General features: G+C 38.6%; 2 protein-coding genes across 3 annotated transcripts in view; both read left to right on the top strand.

Annotated features, from left to right (window-relative positions):
* The window catches only part of LOC132121622 (LLGL scribble cell polarity complex component 2-like), a 38,417-nt gene extending 27,505 nt beyond the window's left edge, over nucleotides 1–10,912 (top strand). The window contains exons 8-26 of one of the 2 annotated variants that reach the window (XM_059531212.1): nucleotides 1,533–1,665; nucleotides 2,147–2,201; nucleotides 2,534–2,688; nucleotides 2,791–3,002; nucleotides 3,260–3,327; nucleotides 3,663–3,816; nucleotides 3,938–4,042; nucleotides 4,818–5,110; nucleotides 6,019–6,166; nucleotides 6,342–6,492; nucleotides 6,610–6,726; nucleotides 7,356–7,522; nucleotides 7,604–7,865; nucleotides 7,954–8,116; nucleotides 8,231–8,259; nucleotides 8,963–9,010; nucleotides 9,434–9,476; nucleotides 9,571–9,629; nucleotides 9,873–10,912. In XM_059531212.1, coding sequence (XP_059387195.1) covers nucleotides 1,533–1,665; nucleotides 2,147–2,201; nucleotides 2,534–2,688; nucleotides 2,791–3,002; nucleotides 3,260–3,327; nucleotides 3,663–3,816; nucleotides 3,938–4,042; nucleotides 4,818–5,110; nucleotides 6,019–6,166; nucleotides 6,342–6,492; nucleotides 6,610–6,726; nucleotides 7,356–7,522; nucleotides 7,604–7,865; nucleotides 7,954–8,116; nucleotides 8,231–8,259; nucleotides 8,963–9,010; nucleotides 9,434–9,476; nucleotides 9,571–9,629; nucleotides 9,873–9,877 — 2,367 coding nt within the window. In that variant the 3' untranslated portion in view covers nucleotides 9,878–10,912. The remainder of the gene's footprint in view (nucleotides 1–1,532; nucleotides 1,666–2,146; nucleotides 2,202–2,533; nucleotides 2,689–2,790; nucleotides 3,003–3,259; nucleotides 3,328–3,662; nucleotides 3,817–3,937; nucleotides 4,043–4,817; nucleotides 5,111–6,018; nucleotides 6,167–6,341; nucleotides 6,493–6,609; nucleotides 6,727–7,355; nucleotides 7,523–7,603; nucleotides 7,866–7,953; nucleotides 8,117–8,230; nucleotides 8,260–8,962; nucleotides 9,011–9,433; nucleotides 9,477–9,570; nucleotides 9,630–9,872) is intronic. The other variant, XM_059531213.1, reaches the window with a different exon arrangement.
* Nucleotides 10,913–14,851: 3,939 nt separating this feature from the next.
* Nucleotides 14,852–19,022, top strand: part of LOC132121621 (unconventional myosin-XV-like) — a 31,283-nt gene continuing 27,112 nt past the window's right edge. Inside the window, exons 1-7 of the mRNA XM_059531211.1 lie at nucleotides 14,852–15,604; nucleotides 15,802–15,866; nucleotides 16,205–16,268; nucleotides 16,362–16,471; nucleotides 16,584–16,658; nucleotides 18,735–18,828; nucleotides 18,909–19,012. Of these exons, the coding sequence (XP_059387194.1) occupies nucleotides 14,867–15,604; nucleotides 15,802–15,866; nucleotides 16,205–16,268; nucleotides 16,362–16,471; nucleotides 16,584–16,658; nucleotides 18,735–18,828; nucleotides 18,909–19,012 (1,250 nt within the window). The 5' untranslated portion in view covers nucleotides 14,852–14,866. The remainder of the gene's footprint in view (nucleotides 15,605–15,801; nucleotides 15,867–16,204; nucleotides 16,269–16,361; nucleotides 16,472–16,583; nucleotides 16,659–18,734; nucleotides 18,829–18,908; nucleotides 19,013–19,022) is intronic.

The following is a 19,022-nucleotide window of genomic DNA, read 5'->3' as shown; positions in this document are numbered from 1 at the left end:
GTATACGTCCCCTGAGGTTGATTGGTGTAAGGCGGAGGCAAATACTTGTATTTCTACATCGCTTTCTGCTCTAATAACAATGAAGCTACCATTCTCTCCCTCTAAATACTCATCGAGCCCAGTTGTACGTTCTACACTTAAAATATGGTCACAGTTTAGACAAAGGCATAAACTCAGTAACTCTTCTATGCTAAGCCCTCTCTGTAATAATCATTTGTTTCCTGCTGGTAAAATAGATTTAACGTATGCACAATGGCAGAGGGTAGGCTTGGCCAGGTGTAGTGATTTTTATATAAACAGCACATTTGCCAGTTTTAATGACCTCTCAGAGAAATTCCAGCTGTCACAGTCCAACCTATTCCGTTACTTTCAAGTCCGACACTTTGTTCAAGCTCAGAGCTCAACTTTTCCTGACTTGCCACCTACTTCACTATTGGATAAAATTTTACAATCTCCTACTTTTCTTAAAGGTCAAATTGCAGCAATATATAAGATGGTTATGTCCTCAAATGATGTTTTAATTGACAGAACAAGAGGTGAGTGGGTAAAGGACATAGGGAGTGAAATACCTGACGAAATTTGGGATGAGGCTCTTAGTAGAGTAAATGGATCAACCTCGTGTGCACGCCTTAGCCTTATACAACTTAAAGTCCTTCATCGCGCCTACTACACAAAATATAGACTTTCAAAAATTTACCCAAATGTTGATGATTTGTGTGACCGATGTAAAGGTGACAAAGTAGACTTTTTTCATATGTTTTGGGCTTGTGAAAAGCTGAGTGACTATTGGACATTCATATTTAAAACTTTAAATGAGGCCTTTAATTTGAATGTAAAACCCAGTTTTGAAATTGCTATTTTTGGAGTACCAGAATATGGAGTATCACTGACAAATAAATTAAAAAATGTTATTGCTTTTGCCACCTTACTGGCGAGGAGAAGAATACTATTGGAGTGGAAGTCTACAAGCCCCCCTAAAGCCTCAGTGTGGTTATGTGATCTAGTGTCATACTTAAAATTAGAAAAAATTAAATATTTAATGAAAGGATCTGTCCAAACTTTTTATAAGACTTGGCAACCCATGATTACACATTTTGAGAAGATGAAGACTCTCACACTTATTGATCAATGTTAAATATTAATAACCAATTGGAGTTTTGCTTTATAATTGTGTAAGGACCACGAATATGTTAGGAAATTGTATTATTGGCTATGTATTTGTATTTTTTTTAATTATTATTATTATTATTATTTTTATTTATTTATTTATTTATTTTTATTATATTTTTTTTTTTATTTATTTAAATTTTTTTTATTGATGTTATGAGTATTATTATTGTCTTAACCTTTATGTAATGTATGGTTAATTATTTTGGCGGAAAGGGTTATAAAGGGGGGAAAAGCTATAACTTAAATTGTATGAAACTTTCTGTTAATTCTTTAAAAAGTTTATAAATAAATGATGGAAAAAAAAAAGAGAGAGACAATTTCAAGCTTCTTCTTAAAAACAAAATCCTCTGTGTCCTCTACAGCAACTAGAGAGTGTTTGGTGGATGGAGGATGGTGTGAACATACTCAGTTCCCATAGTGATGGGAGCTACTGCCAATGGACTGTGACCGGCGAGGATCCACAAACAGAGCCTGAGAAACAGGAGACGCCGTATGGTGAGACCACATTACCGGAATGACTTGTGTTCCAAAACCTTCAAAAGAATATTTAAAAAATCTCACTGACCTCAAACTTTTGAATGCAGTCTTGAATTCAGAGGTTCACCAGTAAAGTTTCACCCTGTACAATGTGGGGAAAAAAATATGAAAAGGAAATCCTTTTCAAAATTATAAACATAATAACATTTCAATTAAGCAGTTGAATAAAGGAAATTCACTGACCACAAGTTTACTGGGAAGTAGGAAAATTCAAATCTGGGTCCTTGTAGTCTCCTACCTACAGAATTAGCATCCTATCTGTCAAAAGGTGGAATCATCATGTTGTTGCCTACCATTTGATGCCTAATATTACACCTAAAATTCTTGCTTAATAGGCAGCTCACTAGGTTTTGGAACAACGCCACTGTTATCCTCATGTAAAATGTGTTCATATTGAACTATCTGTAATTACTTCTTCGTGAACAATATCTTTACACAGGTGCCTTCCCCTGTAAGGCCATATCCAAAATTATACAGCTGCCATCAAAACAAGGGTGAGTATATTCTTTATTAGACAGTACTGTGAGTGTTCACTCGCTGATGCTGAGACAGTTGTGTTTGCTTGTGGCGTCATTAACCCAGAGTGCTTCACTATGACTCAAACCGCCTGGTTAATATTTAAACCTTCCATAGACGTAGAGGATTCTCCATCTGACTTTTCTTTTACTGCTAATCTCCACAGACTATTTTATCATACTGTCCCTTTTATTTCCTGTGTTTTTTTTTTACCACTGATTTGAAAAGTTCTGAAAGAGCCAGGGAGAGTTTGTCATTTAGTAAATACTTCCTTATACAAAGTAATGTCTTCTGTCATCTCGTCCCCCAGTCCCCCATTCCTCATCTTCAGCGGAGGGATGCCGAGGGCCAGTTACGGGGACAGACACTGCATCTCCGTCATCCACAGCAAAAACCACGAGGCGCTGGACTTCACCTCACGCATTATCGACTTCTTCGTCATTCGCGAGGGAGAGAACCACAAAGGTAGAGAGATGCTTCCAAAAACATCCTTTATATGCTTTCTTTTACAACTACTTAACTTTTTATCTGAGCTGCAATAGGTCTAAATGTGTGTTTGTGTCCCAGGTGAGCCAAGTGCTCTTGTGGTTTTGGTGGAGGAGGAGCTGGTTGTGGTGGATCTGCAGAGTGAGGGGTGGCCCGTCATCCAGACGCCTTATCTGGTGCCATTACACTGTTCAGCAATTACCTGCTCGCACCACGTCTCCTCCATCCCGCTCAAACTGTGGGAGAGAGTGCAAGCTGCAGGAGCCCTGCAGAATACACACTACTCCAGGAAGGTATGAAACCTTATGCACCCACTAAACCAGAAATATTAAGCTCAGATCACATGTTGCCCAATAAAGCCATTTACCAGAAAGAGAGTGCTCATTTCAACTGGGTTAAATGTTAACTGCTGTTGCCTTCAGAACACTTCAACTATGTCAAGTGTTTTTGTGATGATTTCTGTTTGGCAGCACCACAGACAACTTTAATTACTGACATCGATTCTATTGAGCCATTCGATTCTTGTTTTTGTCAATCTTTTTTTTTGTAGCCTTGGCCTATAATTGGAGGCCAGAATTTTGCCCCAGACCCTCCCCAGAGAGACCTGCTCCTGACAGGGTGAGTAGACCTGTGTAAGCTAAAGTGTGCTTTTTAAAGTGTCTTGTGCTCACTGAGGCTGCATTTTTTATTTAAAAAAAATACAGTCAAAAACAGTAATATTGTTAATGGAAGACACAACTGTTGAGCGCTTTTTGAGCTTTTTTTTAGCCTGTCTGTTTTGAGTCGCTCACTTCCGTCAGATAATAAAAACAGAACCGATCGGTTTCTTGTTATTTTGCTTACTAAATCATCAATTATTTAGCAATTCCTAAAATCTGGAATGAGGAACTGATGGTTAAAATAGTATATTACCCTTCACTTTAAATATTTTGTATCCATCTTCCTTTTGAAAGGCATGAAGATGGCACTGTGCGTTTCTGGGATGCCTCAGGGATCTGTCTTTACCCCATTTATAAGCTCAGCACAGCGGGAGTCTTCCTCACGGACGCTGACCCAAATGACAACATGAACCAGGGCAGTGAGGGAGAGTGGCCTCCATTCCGCAAGGTCTGGTTTGACTGACACTTGTAGTGTTAACGCTCACACTTAAATTCTTGTTAACGCACAGTTGTTTACTGATTTCATCGGACATTTGATTGGGTGTATTTATTGTTTTTCTAATTATCAGGTGGGCTGCTTTGACCCATATAGCGACGACCCACGGCTTGGCATTCAGAAGATCCACCTGTGTAAATACAGTGGATATCTCACAGTTGCTGGAACTGCAGGACAAGTGAGTTTTGATGTGGAAGTTTAAGCGAAGACAAAGTGTGTACACATCATTAAAGCAAACATTTACATATATTTATGTTAATGCATTTAGCAGACGCTTTTATCCAAAGCAACTTACAGTGCATTCAGGCTATACATTTATTTTACCCGTATGCGTTTCCTGGGAATTAAACCCACAACCTTTTGTGCTGCTAACGTAGTGCTCTACCACTGAGCCACAGGAACTCTATAATGGTTATTATTAAAACTTTTGAAGTAATTATTAGAACTTTTGAGCAATTGAATGCATCCATGCTGAATAAATGTATTCATTTCTTGAAAAGAATTGTCGCTCATGTAGCTGTATGTCTGTGAATTTATTCTCTGTTGGCTTGTGCTGAAGATCTGATCTGATCTGTCCAGTACACCCAGTTCTCAGACTTTTTAGTGGCTGCTTAAAATTAAGCATTTAGCTGATTATTAACAGTCCACTTCACATCACGTCTGCCATTTGGGAATGAGTTGGGCTTTGTGAAAAGCCACTCTTCAGGATCAAACACTTTCCTGTTGTCCTTTTGCTGAACTACTGAAAGGTGTTAGGATAATTATGCCGATGTTCGGGCAGAACAGAACACCAAGCTCTTAAGCGTGGTACATGCTATATGATTTATGCTGCGAGGATTTATGTTTTACAGGTCTTGTGAGAGAAAATGTTTGTACAGAAGTGAGATATAGCTGTTTTATTTTCATCTGTTTGGGTCAAAATGTATTAAATAAAATGTCTTCCTCCCACTCAGATTCTGATTATGGAGCTGAATGATGAGGCTGCTGAGCAGATGGTTGAGGCCACAGTGGTGGACCTGCTGCAGGGTCAGGAGGGCTTCCGCTGGAAGGGCCAGGCGCGTCTAGACGTGCGGGAGGAGCCAGTGCTGTTCCCTCCAGGCTTCCAGCCATTCGCTCTAGTACAGTGCCAGCCGCCCGCTGTGGTCACAGCAATTGCTCTGCACTCGGAGTGGAAACTGGTGGCCTTCGGTACCAGCCATGGCTTTGGTTTCTATGACTACCACCAGAAGAATAACATCATGGTCAAGTGAGAAGAATCACATTTACAATTGTATTAGTTTAAAATGTCGATCTGTAACTGTTAAAACAAGCAGACTGTTATCACAAATTAACATGAAGGAATGACCTTAAAGATAACCTGAAATATAAAGCACATGAGAAGGTTTTTTTGTTTTGTTTTTTTATTATACATTTTTATTTGGTTCAGACTAATGATGAGTGATAATGCTGTACATGTGTTGATTCATCACAATAGTCTAATTAAAGAAATGTTCCCTTGAAAAAAAAGGAAGTCTTTTATTATGGCTGCATTGTTGGTCACTATGATGTCCTTTTATCATGATAAATGTGGAAAAACAATGAAAAAATGATAAATGTGACCCTGGACCACAAAACCGGTCTTAAGACGCTGGGGTATATTTTTAGCAATAGCCAAAAAAACATTGTATGGGTCAAAATTATAGGATATTAAGTAAAGATCATGTTCCATGAAGATATTTTGTAAATTTCCTACTGTAAATATATCAAAACTTAATTTTTAATTAGTAATATTTTTTTTTGCTAAGAATTTATTTGGCCAACTTTAAAGGCGATTTTCTCAGTATTTAGTTTTTTTGTGCACACATAGATTCCAGATTTTCAAATAGTTGTATCTTGGCCAAATATTGTCAGATCCTAATAAACCATACATCAATGGAAAGCTTATTTATTAATTTTTTTATGAAAAATTGACACCTAAGACCAGATTTGTGGTCCAGTGTCACAAATGTGGTTGGGAAGTGGAAAAAGCACTTCTAGTCTGATTGTCCATATTAAAGTAGTTTTAAGCCTTTTGTTTCTGAGTCTTTAGATTAAACTGTAAGAATCAAGACTGTTAAAATTAAGATCATTACAAAACTTTGAACATGCTGATAGATGTTTACTGTCCATTTGCAGATGCACCCTAAACCCCAGTGACCAGGTGGCCTTGGAGGGGCCGCTCTCGCGCGTCAAGTCCATCAAGAAGTCCCTGCGACAGTCCTTCCGCAGGATTCGCCGCAGCCGGGTCTCCATGCGAAAACACCACACTACCAACGCAGCCAAGGTACACATCGGCTCTCTTTTTCTTCAATGCTGCAGTTATTCACCCGGCAGATTAACTAAACATGAGACTAGACATTGTGCATGCAGTTATTTCAACAGCAGTTAGCATTACATACTTCAGAGTTGTTAAAAGGGGGGTGACAACTTGGTAGTGAATATCAGGAATTTTTCTGCAGCTGCAAGAAATCAACGCCAGACTGGAGGCTGAAGCTCTACAGGAGATGGAGCTGGCACCTGTACAGAGAAAGATCGAAGCCCGTTCCTCTGATGACTCCTTCACAGGCCTCGTCAGAACACTCTACTTCGCAGATACATTTGTCAGTGATAGTGAGTACCACAGTGTTTCTAATCTTTAAATATAAGGTTATTATCAGTCTTATTCCTCTCAGATAGTACGTGTGTGACTAGCAGAAGACCTCCATCATCTCTCTCTCTCTTCTTCAGGCTCTCACAGTACACCCTCACTGTGGGCAGGAACCAATGGCGGAGCTGTTTTTGCATATGTCCTCCGTGTCCCCTCACTGGAACGAAGGGCGGAGGATCCGGTGGTGGCTCATGCAGGTAAAGAGAAAACGATATATAAATGACACAAAAATACTGACAAATATAGTCTACTGTTAAAATGCTTAGGGTCAATATGTTTTTTTTAATATATATTTTGTGTTCTTTTTATTATTAATACCTTTTTGTTTTTGTTTTAAATAAAACTTTTCTATTAATCAAAGAATCCCCCAAAAAAGCTATCGGTTTCCACAAAAATATTAATCGGCACAATCATCATGTGACACCATGCCATCACAGGAATAAATGACTTTTTAAAAATACATTACATAAAAAACCACTACCTTGAAAAACCACTACCTTTCAAATTGTACAAAATATTTCTCTATTTCTGTTTTCCTTTTGTTTTTGATCAAATAAATTCAACCTTGGTGAGCATAAAAATCTCTAAAAAAGTAATTTTCATGTAATCATGTAATTTGTTTTACATTTTGGTCCATACATAATGTATTATTTTGAATGACTTTTCTATTATCATACGTGGAAAATATTAATAATGTATGATTATATATAATTGGCATGTGTTGACCTCAAAGTTTTGAACAGTAGTGTACACAAAACCCATGATATAAAGCAGTCGAATGTTTACATAAACAGATCTTCTATAAAAAGTGCTTCTTCATCACCAGCTAAAGAGATTCAGTTGATGCATCGTGCTCCGGTCGTTGGCTTGGTGGTCTTGGATGGCAAGGGTGCCCCTCTGCCCGAACCCTTGGAGGTGGCCCATGATTTGGCACGCAGTCCTGAAATGCACGGTTCTCACCATCTATTGGTTGTGTCCGAGGAGCAATTTAAGGTGAGAATTTACACCACACAATTCATTTTTTCTCCAGTGTCGACACAGATGGTGAGTCTCACCATATTTGTGTGCACATAGCTGTTTACACTGCCTAAAGTGAGCAGTAAGTCAAAGCTGAAGCTGACAGCGGTCGACGGTTCTCGTGTTCGACGTGTGGGTGTGGCTTGGTTTGGCTCGAAGACTGACGAACAGTTGGAGAGCAGCCTCGTTGTGCTGACCAATCAGGGTGAGCTACACGTCATCTCCTTGCCCTCCATCAAAATGATGGTCCACTATCCTTGCATACGAAGAGAAGACGTCAGTGGAATCGCATCCTGTGTGTTCACCAAATATGGCCAAGGTAGGAAACAGTCACTTTTATACAAAATGCATTTACTCAGGTAAAAGCATGGATCTCCTCTGAAACTGTTTGTCCGGTCATCTTTTAGGTTTCTACCTGATGTCCCCATCTGAGTTTGAGCGGTTTTCTCTCTCCACCCGCTGGGTGGTGGAGCCGCGCTGTCTGGTTGAGGCTCCCCTCCAGATGAGGCTCAAGAACCCATCAAGTCCCATCCACAGTGACCAGCCGGATGGAGTACCTACTGAACACAGGTGTGTGTGTGTGTGTGTAGCTGTGTAATAGTTCAGGATCCATTATTCCTTTCCTGTTGTCAAGGAGTGACAAATGTGTCTCTATATTGATGTTTGTTTGTTCTGTTTTTCTAGAAATTTCAAAAGGGAGAGTGAAGGATATGGTGAGATTCAGTGTGCTTTTTCCAGATCTGTGTGAATTGTGCAAACTAAGCATCCAGTACTAAAAAATGCATGTTCTTAGTGCTTTGTTGAATGCTTCCCCATGTTATTCCCAGAAGTCACTCATGCAAAAGACTTAAATCCGTACTTACAGACACAATCCGTAATTGATGAAACAATGCCACATTATTATTTGAAATTTTGTATTCTAGTATTAGAGTCGATTAGGTGCACTGGAAGACAGTGTTTTATTATATTAGTAATGTTAATTAGTATATTAATTTGAGGCCAAGTGTTATTTTTAACTAAAACTTGAAAAGAAAAGTTTATTATTTTAAAGTTTATTATATTATTTATTTATTTGAAATAAATTCTAATTAACTTAAAAATTAAGTAAAATAAGTTTAAGCACTACAATGCCTAAAAATAAACTAAGAAACAATACAAATGAAAAAAGCATGAAACAGAATTACTTAAAATGAAAAATAGAATGAAAGCATAAATAAAAGCCAATTCAAAATATCAAATTATTTACAACAAAATTACTTCAACTAAAATTAAACAAAATATTGATAATACTAAATAAATACTAAAATAACACTGTTGTGGCTTGCCAGTTGCATCAATTATGAATTGTATTTATAACTCCTCCTCAAGGCGTTTGCGAGCTTTCGCATGACTGATCAATGTGCTTGTGTGTTCCAGAGAATTCTGCTAGACAAGTAATGGAGCATGCTTTGCTCAACGACGAGAGTGAGTACATGAGGATCAGCAGTTAGACAGAATATCAGTTTAGATGCTAAATAACCATGTTAGACCAGCACCTCAGAGCAGTATCAGATTGTTTATATCTCTGCTTGCTGTGTATGTTTTGTGATATGCAAATGGCTTAAAACAATAATCTGAACATGCTGTGTGTTTTCAGTAATCGTGCCCTGGTCCGGGCAGTCATGTGTTTGCATGATCTGTAACACTTTAATTTGCCTGCACAATAATATTATTTTATTAGTACTGTATCTGTGCAAAAGTTTTGATTTGTCATTTATAAACAGAAGAACTAGTTTTTGAGCTCTTTTCATGCAGTTTCATTGAGGACAGTGTTTGCTGGACTAGTAGTATTTATAGTGTCTGCGGGAAAGTGAGTATTTGCTTGATTCTTGTCTTCCTCTAACACAGGAGTGCTACAGGAAATCCAGAAGTCTCTAGAAGGAGATCAAACGTAAGAAGGTTGAATTTAATCTAGATCTTAGTACTTTATTTATATGCATTAATGTCTGTATGGTTTGAATAATCTGCAAGTTGTTTGTTTAAAGGACGTTCCTAGAAAACAATCTGAAGACTAAGCCAAAAGGCAACATGCTGAGCAATGGAGGTGATTTTTTTTAAAAATTTTCCTAATTGGCATAAACAGTTATTCTACATTATAATATAAATATTGTAACTAGCCTTGTTTCAAGTATTTGAGAGAACTACGTTTAATTGTCACATGACATGTCATAATTATTTCTAATATTTAATGTCATGGTCTAATTCAACCATGATGTGTTTATAAACTATTCTATAACATTTTGAGCTTCATGTTCATTGTGCTGCTTTTTTTCTGCTGTGTCCACAGACTGAGCCTTTAATTCCCAGTGCCTGAATGATTCTGGATGCGCTCTTCATTCCAGACTTGCTTACGATCTGAACACTACTGCTAGTACCACTACTGAACCATGAAAGTCTTGCCCTGAAGAGAGAAATCTCCCACTCAAGAGCTTCTACACCCAGAGAGAGGAGAGCGAGGGACCACCACCTGTGCCTGCTAAGACCAAACACTGTATCTCCACTAAATCACCAACCCCTATTCACACCACCAGCGTCTGCGCGATTCAGTGCGCCAACCTGAGCAGAAGCATCAGCGTTTGAAAGACTGGCAATTGAGACAATTTTGTTTTAAACTGAATTTTTAAATGCATCATTTTTTTCTTTTGATTGAGGACCTCAGAATCCACATATATGGTGTATAATACCTAGATAAAGACGGCATTGGCTGTTGCTGACGAATCAGGTTAGAACGACAGGGCAACATTAGCACTAGATGCTAATATACAGTTGCTAAAAACCACATCCACATTTAAAACCCTACTTGGTATTCTACAAGTAGTATTGCTTTCCCCCGTCCACACCAATGAGAGCAGTAACTAGATAAAAGTTCTTATAGGTACTTGTACACTACTGTGTAGTACATATGCTGTAGTTTCTAGGGTGTACAGCTTTCTGAGGGGCTAGGTTTTTATTTTCTGTTGTTGCTGTTTTTATTGTATGTAAAACATTTTTGTTATGCCATTAATGAATGATGTAATTTAGGAATGTAATTTTAAAATATTGTAGTCAAATGTTTTAATATATGTGTATATGAAAATCCATACCTGTTTTGATGCTGGGTTTCTTTTATGGAGGGCTGTATTTTCTGATCCAAGGAAATATTTTGGTACTGTCTTTTGAAATGCTTTTAGCATTTTCTTTTGGGGGGTAGGGTGGGGGGAGGCACTAGAATATATTTTTGTAGAAACATGATTATGTATGAGAACACTAATTATTATGCTTTGTATCTTCACACTACGGTCTTCTCAGTAAAACTTTTTCACACAAACTGTCTTCATGTTTGAAGAATATTCTCATTCTGTTTCAGTTTAGGGATTTCTGAGAGGTTCTTAGATGGTGTGCATATGATCAGTGGAGTATATGAACAGACAGGACATTTTGCTCTATAGAAAATAGAAATCATTTGAAATGTGCATTTTGTTCAAGTCAATTGGTTCAATTTGCTTAAATACAAAAAATGGCTTAAATTTAGTCTTCATACTGTTTTTGCACTAAATTCTACATTTGTAGACACCTCATTTTGCAGTTTTCCGCCACATTGAAATGTAAATTGTGCATTCCAGTTCCACAACAAAGTTGTGTCTATATGTAATACTTCTAATTAGTACTGATATGAATAAAATGAGAACGTAATGTGCAGCCATATGCATTACAATAATTGCCCAATATGGTGACATTGTTTTTGTTTCCGATTGCATGATCATTTTAAAATGGGCCTAAAAACTACTTTGCATATTGGCCAATTACTGTAAACGATAAAGAACAATAAAACACTGTGTGTATATATATTATTAATAGTTTAATTCTGTTTTTGGTATAAAAATTATATTGGTAATTTAAGTTGGTTCGTGTTCATGTTCAATCAAATTATTTTTTTTTGTAATTGAATTAATCTCTTTTCAAGTGTGAAGAGGTGAAAGAATTATGAACATGTGAACATAACTCATGACATGACTCGTTATCTTTTTTTTTTTTTTTAGGTGAACCATAACTACGTCTGTCTCTAGTCAATTTATGTCTGCTTATAAGTGGGTTGTAGCCTTTGAAAACATTTGAAAAGAAATCTCCCTTTGGTCAGATCAGTTGTCATACACAGAGTTTTGATCATCTATTATTGAGAGATGCTTTGTACCCTAATCGCAGTAGCTCAAATGCTTGCCTGATATTAGACACCATCTCTTAAAGAATCCTGGAGAATAGCTGTTTCCACAGTTGTGTCACATGGCACAAGCAAGAGAATTTCAAATAAATTAATTAAATAGAGTTCTTGTAGTAGCAGGGCTAGCTTCTAAATATGTATGAGATTAAAATGATTAAAAACAACTGTCAGATAATAATACTTGTGTATATAGTTCCCTATTATAACAAGAATATTAGTTACTAAGACCAAATTGATTTAAGGACAGGGCAAAAAAAAAAAAGAATGGATTACCACATTTATTTATTTTTTTGTGGACTGATTTTTTTTAATTTTTTACATATTTTGTAAAACTACATAAATAAATAGACGACCATTGTTGAGTCATTTTACTTAATTTGAAACTTAAATATTTAACAAACCAGTTTTTTGTCACTTTTTTATTTTTTATTCAACATTCTAATATACACCTTTTTGTGATGGAGAATGAATCCAATAACAGACTTTACTGAAAGTTGAGGAAGGAATGTCTTCTGGAATTTCTTTTTAAGCATGTGAGCATCTGTCAGTATCTTTCTCCTACTCTCTCACGTATCAACACCTTTTGTCACCCCTGCAGTGAAGCCTCTCACCTTTCCACCATCTGTTCAGCAGCTGTCAATATGAATGGGTACATAACTATATGGTGTCCCAACAAATAAATTATTTACTAGAGCCCTAGAATGGCTTTGCATGCTTGTGTGTATGTGTGTGTGCGCTTGAGTCAGAGAGACTGTATAGGTGTTTGAGTCCGGTCACAGAATCAGTCCATGGAGTTATTGGGACTAGCAGAAATACTCTTGAGAGCTCAATGCTTCATATGTACCTGAGAAGACGGGTGAGTCATTCGGTGTTACACTAATGCGAGACTGCATTACTTTTTTTGTTAATCTGTTTGAATTTGTTCTGAAAATGAAACATGATTTTTGTATTTGAGTATTTGTTCGTATTATGTTAAATCTCTTATGGTACAAATGTAATGGTGCCTGATCTGTCTGTATCTAAAATCACATCTCTGATCAAACCGGCATTATTGAGAGTGATGAGCTAAATGCCTGAAACCCAGTCCTAATGGTGATTAGGTCAGGTACACCTTGCACTTTAGTTGAAAGACATGACATATGATCTCTACCCACGGTGGTTTAGGTTGCTGATATGCATCAGTTTCACTAGACCTGCAAAAAAATTGAACATTTCCATTGACATTAAGGTTTGAATAATTTCCTGATACATGTTTTTGAGGTCTGGTAATCTTTGAAAATGTTTTATTATTCTTAGGTCATTAAAGAAATGTTCTGACATTGGAGAAAAAAAAGTCAGAAACAGGACCTGTGAGGTTACTTTGACTTAGAATCATGCCTCCAGCCAAATCCCCTTCCAGGGCTAGAGGAGGGAAGCAGAAAGCGGAGACAGGAAAGATAGACAAAAAAGAACCAGTTCCCCCCAAAAAAGGAGGAAAGACTGAATCTCAAATACTCTCAAATAATAATGGAAGTAGGAAAGGAAAAGGTGGTAAATTTGTAAAGAAGGAAGAAATAGATGGGAAAGGGAAGAACAAAAAAGATGAGAAGAAAACTGGCAAGAGTGACCAAACCGAGGAACCTCAAGAGGAAGAGATAGAGACCTCTAGGCAAATTGCCAAAGCAAGAAAGCAAAATGACAAAGTCTTACCTGCTAAGGTGACTGATTGCATTACAGGTAGAGGGAGAGCTGGGAAAGCTGTCAAATCACAACCTGACCAGAAAAAAAATTCTGCCAAAACTCCTGCAAAAGTTGCGAGAAAGAGAGGTGTTAAAGTAGTAGAGGACAAGTCGGAGAGCGAGAAAGCAGAGAGCTCAGAACAAGAGAGTGATGAAGAAGGAAAGGATGATAAGAAGGAGGGGTCAGATTGTGTGGAGAACACAGCTGAGACAGATGCAAGTCTATTAAGTGGTGAAGAAGAACTGTCGGATGTAGGCAAAAAAACAGAAGGGGAGGAAGAAGAAGATGTAGGCAAAAAAACAGAGGGGGAGGAAGAAGAAGATGTAGGCAAAAAAACAGAAGGGGAGGAAGAAGAAGAGAAGAAAAGTGAGAGAGAGGAAAGCAAAGCCAATGAAGAGAAGGAACCCGAGAAGGAACCTGTTAGCAGTGCAGAAGAAGTAGACTCTGAGGGAGTACTGAGCGATACTGGGCAAGAGAGCACACAGGGAGAGCCAGCCCATTCGTCAAAGAAACCAGCACCGCTAAACCTAACAGTTCACCTCAAGGGCCAGAAAAAGATGTTAAAATCTAAGATGCTACAAAAGAAGGGGCCTTCTAGAGGAGAGGAGCCTAAGGATGATTCTGTGCCCTCAAAAGGAGTCAATATTAAAGGAATGGCTCTCTCCAAAGGTGGCGCCACTAAAGATAAGTCTCAAATTCTACAGTTGGCAAGTAAAACAAAGGCAATGAGCAAGACAGAGGAAGATCAGGCAGCAACCCCAACAAAAGGCCCCAAAGTTTTGTTGAACAGACAGTCTCGTATGCTGTTTTCAATGAAAGGCAAAGGAAAAGATGATAAAAGCAAGAATGCCAAAGAGCAGCCTCCAAAAGAAACCAAAGATGCTGTCGAAGAGCCAAATCAAGATCCATGTGAGAAAATAGTGGCAGACACAACTGAGCCTGAGCCTGAAAATTTATTAACCTCAAAGTCAACAGAGCGTTTATTGGCCCAGAGAAGAGGCATGGCGACATTGCGGCGTGTCTCAGGATGGATTCAAAAGAAGATGCCAAAGAGCATCCATGTTCGAAGAAAATTATCAGCGGTCACCCAAGCGATTGGGATCTCAAAATGGCTCCCTGCCTTGGTACTTAAGAAGAGGACTAGCAGCACCAAGTCAAAGAAGAGTCTTATCCGACACAAGATGGTTATGAAAATGGCAAGTGGTGGAAAATCAAAGGAAGTATCAACCTCAAAGGAAAAGTCAGATGAGAATACCACTGCTGATCCCCAGGATGACTCTTCTGATGAACCTTGTTCCTCTCCACAAGATGTAGAAGAAAAGGCCAACTCAGGAGATGCTAAATATGCAATTGTGTTCCCAAGGATGAACAAAATCAGCAAGGTTAATGAAGCCACCGTTCCATCTACTGGCACCATCACAGGAAATGGAGGCACAACTGAACGTAAACCACCAAAGCCTGGTGCTCGTCTGGTTCTTCCAGTCAAGCCAGACCTTAGCCTGCTCAAGTCCATTAAGAAAAATGCTCAGGAGAGCAAAAGTGATAAGAATGGCAGCCCAAACTCTCAAGTGATTGAGGGACTGCCAGAGATCAAAGCAGACAAAAAAGAGTCAATATCAGGCATCAAAGATGGTACAAGTATACTACAAGTGGCCAAAGGAAAACTTGGTGGATCGCAAGTAAATATCACAAAGTTGACTATGTCTAAACCTTTGCTTAATGGTATAAGTGCGGGACAGAGCAAAGAAGTGGAGAGGAATCTAAGGAATTCAGAAGAAGCCGAGACATGGAGGAATGGTGTGATGCAGCCTTCTTATGAGGAGGATGCAGACAGAGAAGTGGCAGAACTGATGGGTGAGGGTCTTTTGCCCTCCGTCATGGAGCAACACTGGGCTCAGACTCAACAAATGTGTGGTGATCCTCAAGACTGGCTACGTTCGGAAAACCTCCTGCCCCATCAAACGGTGGAAAAGCTTACTAAATGGACGGTGTATCAAGATGATGAACATGCCCCCATCATTCCAGTCCATAATGGCAGGGGCCCATGGGAATCTGAAGATCCGACCCAAAATATGCTAGAGGAGAGACTTTACAGCACGCAGGTATAACATATGCAGAATAATTTACACAATTATTGGCATTGAACTATGCAAATAACCTCATTTACAACTACAGTGTTTATTGTTTGATTCGAAACAGGAAGCCCTAGCTGGGAAATAGTGTAGATGTTATCCACATGTCTGCACACTTGGGGGTTTCAGTGACAGCTCTGCTCTGTTTCCTTTACTTTGCGTCTCAGGTAATAATGCCAGGAAGCAGCCAAGCTGTGGAGGTGGATGAGGTGGAAGATTTGGCACAGCTGGAGTGAGTCATCGCAGCAATCCGCTGAAGTACACTTGCTTGTGTAGACCTGGGCTATTCAAATCTTGCCCTGGAGGGCCAGTGCACTGCAGAGTTTAGCTCCAACCCTGATCAAACCCACCTACCTGTGATTTTCTAATGATCCCAAAGACATTGATTAAGAGGCTCAGGTGTGTTTGATTAGGCTTGAACTAAACTCTGAGCTAAACTCTGCAGTGCGCTGGCCCTCCAGGGCAAGATTTGAATAGCCCTGGTGTAGACTTTCCAAGCAAGAAAAGGCAAACTAGTAAAAATGAATTATATGAATAAAACATTAATAAAAACTGCACATCCTATTCCAGAGAGGTGCGTGAGAGTTCTGTTCTGCTGAATTTGAAGAAGCGGTTTCATCGGGATTCAATTTATGTATGCATTACCTTTTCCAGAAAATAAAATTTGTTCTTTTTCACATTCAATTGTCTTTTTAACTTTATTAAAACAATGTATTTAAACCAACAGACATATATCGGTGATATGCTGCTGTCCATCAACCCCTTCAAGCCTCTCTACATCTACACTGAGGATCTGAGACAGCAGTACCAGGGTAAAGAAAAGCACAGTAACCCACCGTGAGTGCTTTCACCTACAGTATTACATTGTTTGCCTGTAGATGGGTTGGGTTTTTTTTTTTTAAGAGTTTAACAGTAATATTGAAAGGCAACTTTTGTATTGTCCATGTAGTCATGTATATGCCATAGCAGATGCTGCCTTTAACCAATCTCAGAATACCACCCAGGAGCACTGCATCATCATAAGGTGAGGATGATTAAGGGTATGATTAATATGTATATACATTTACATATGCACACACTCTCAGAAACGAAATGTGCAAAAAATTTTCCTTTACGGGTACAGCAGCTTGTCACTGGGGCAGTAGCCTCAAAGGGACACCTTTGAAACTTCTTTACCCCTAAAGGGTTTGTAATAGTAATAGAGTCCATGTTGCTACTTTAAGTGTACATACTGTATTATTACTCTAAAGTACTAATATGCACCCTTTAGGGGCAAGAAAAGGTACAACGGTGTCCCTTTGTGGGTACTGCTCCAGTGACAAGCTGTTGTACCCTTAAAGGTAAAATTTTTGCTGACAGTGTGCATTAACACATTTCATATTTATTTAGACATATGGTACACATACATGTGCATATACTTTTCATTATTCATTACATATACAACCTTTCCGGAAAAGTTGGGACGTTTTTTAAATTTTAATAAAATGAAAACTAAAAGACTTTCAAATCACATGAGCCAATATTCTATTCACAATAGAACATAGATAACATAGCAAATGTTTAAACTGAGAAAGTTTACAATTTTATGCACAAAATGAGCTCATTTCAATTTTGATTTCTGCTACAGGTCTCAAAATAGTTGGGACGGGCCATGTTTACCATGGTGTAGCATCTCCTTTTCTTTTCAAAACAGTTTGGAGACGTCTGGGCATTGAGACTATGAGTTGCTGGAGTTTTGCTGTTGGAATTTGGTCCCATTCTTGCCTTATATAGATTTCCAGCTGCTGAAGAGTTCGTGGTCATCTTTGACGTTTTTTTTTGTTTAATGATGCGCCAAATGTTCTCTATAGGTGAAAGATCTGGACTGCAGGCAGGCCAGGTTAGCACCCGGACTCTTCTACGACGAAGCCATGCTGTTGTTATAGCTGCAGTATGTGGTTTTGCATTGTCCTGCTGAAATAAACAAGGCCTTCCCTGAAATAGACGTTGTTTGGAGGGAAGCATATGTTGCTCTAAAACCTTTATATACCTTTCAGCATTCACAAAGCCTTCCAAAACATGCAAGCTGCCCATACCGTATGCACTTATGCACCCCCATACCATCAGAGATGCTGGCTTTTGAACTGAACGCTGATAACATGCTGGAAGGTCTCCCTCCTCTTTAGCCCGGAGGACACGGCGTCCGTGATTTCCAACAAGAATGTCAAATTTGGACTCGTCTGACCATAAAACACTAGTCCACTTTGAAATAGTCCATTTTAAATGAGCCTTGGCCCACAGGACACGACGGCGCTTCTGGACCATGTTCACATATGGCTTCCTTTTTGCATGATAGAGCTTTAGTTGGCATCTGCTGATGGCACGGCGGATTGTGTTTACCGACAGTGGTTTCAGAAAGTATTCCTGGGCCCATTTAGTAATGTCATTGACACAATCATGCCGATGAGTGATGCAGTGTCGTCTGAGAGCCCGAAGACCACGGGCATCCAATAAAGGTCTCCGGCCTTGTCCCTTACGCACAGAGATTTCTCCAGTTTCTCTGAATCTTTTGATGATGTTATGCACTGTAGATGATGAGATTTGCAAAGCCTTTGCAATTTGACGTTGAGGAACATTGTTTTTAAAGTTTTCCACAATTGTTTTACGCAGTCTTTCACAGATTGGAGAGCCTCTGCCCATCTTTACTTCTGAGAGACTCTGCTTCTCTAAGACAAAGCTTTTATAGCTAATCATGTTACAGACCTGATATCAATTAACTTAATTAATCACTGGATGTTCTCCCAGCTGAATCTCTTCAAAACTGCTTGCTTTTTTAGCCATTTGTTGCCCCCGTGCCAACTTTTTTGAGACCTGTACAGGCATTAAATTTTAAATGAGCTAATTAAGTGGATAAAAGTGTAAAATTTTTCAGTTTAAACATTTGCTACGTTATCTATGTTCTATTTTGAATAAAATATTGGCTCATGTGATTTGAAATTCCTTTAGTTTTCATTTTATTAAAATGTAAAAAACGTCCCAACTTTTCCGGAATTCGGGTTGTATGTATATACATATTCCTACTGTATATTATAAATTTGAGTACATTTGAATGTATCAACAGTGGACAAAGTGGATCAGGCAAAACAGAGACTGCAAAGCTCATTGTCCATTACCTGAGTTCCATGTATCAGGGCAGAAATGATAAATTACGCCAGGTACAGTAAATCAATTTCTCGAGATATGGAAAATTATGTTTTGTTCTGTTAACTCAAAAAGATAATCTCCCTCTCATTAGCCAACGGATGTTTTACCAGTTCTTGAGAGCTTTGGTAATGCAAAGACCATACTGAACAACAACTCAAGCCGATTTGGAAAGTACCTACACATCCACATACGCCAGTAAGTGTAC

The sequence above is a fragment of the Carassius carassius genome, chromosome 39 (assembly GCF_963082965.1).
Source record: "Carassius carassius chromosome 39, fCarCar2.1, whole genome shotgun sequence".
Classification (NCBI taxonomy): domain Eukaryota; kingdom Metazoa; phylum Chordata; class Actinopteri; order Cypriniformes; family Cyprinidae; genus Carassius; species Carassius carassius.
This window is presented reverse-complemented; position numbering and strand designations above follow the sequence as displayed.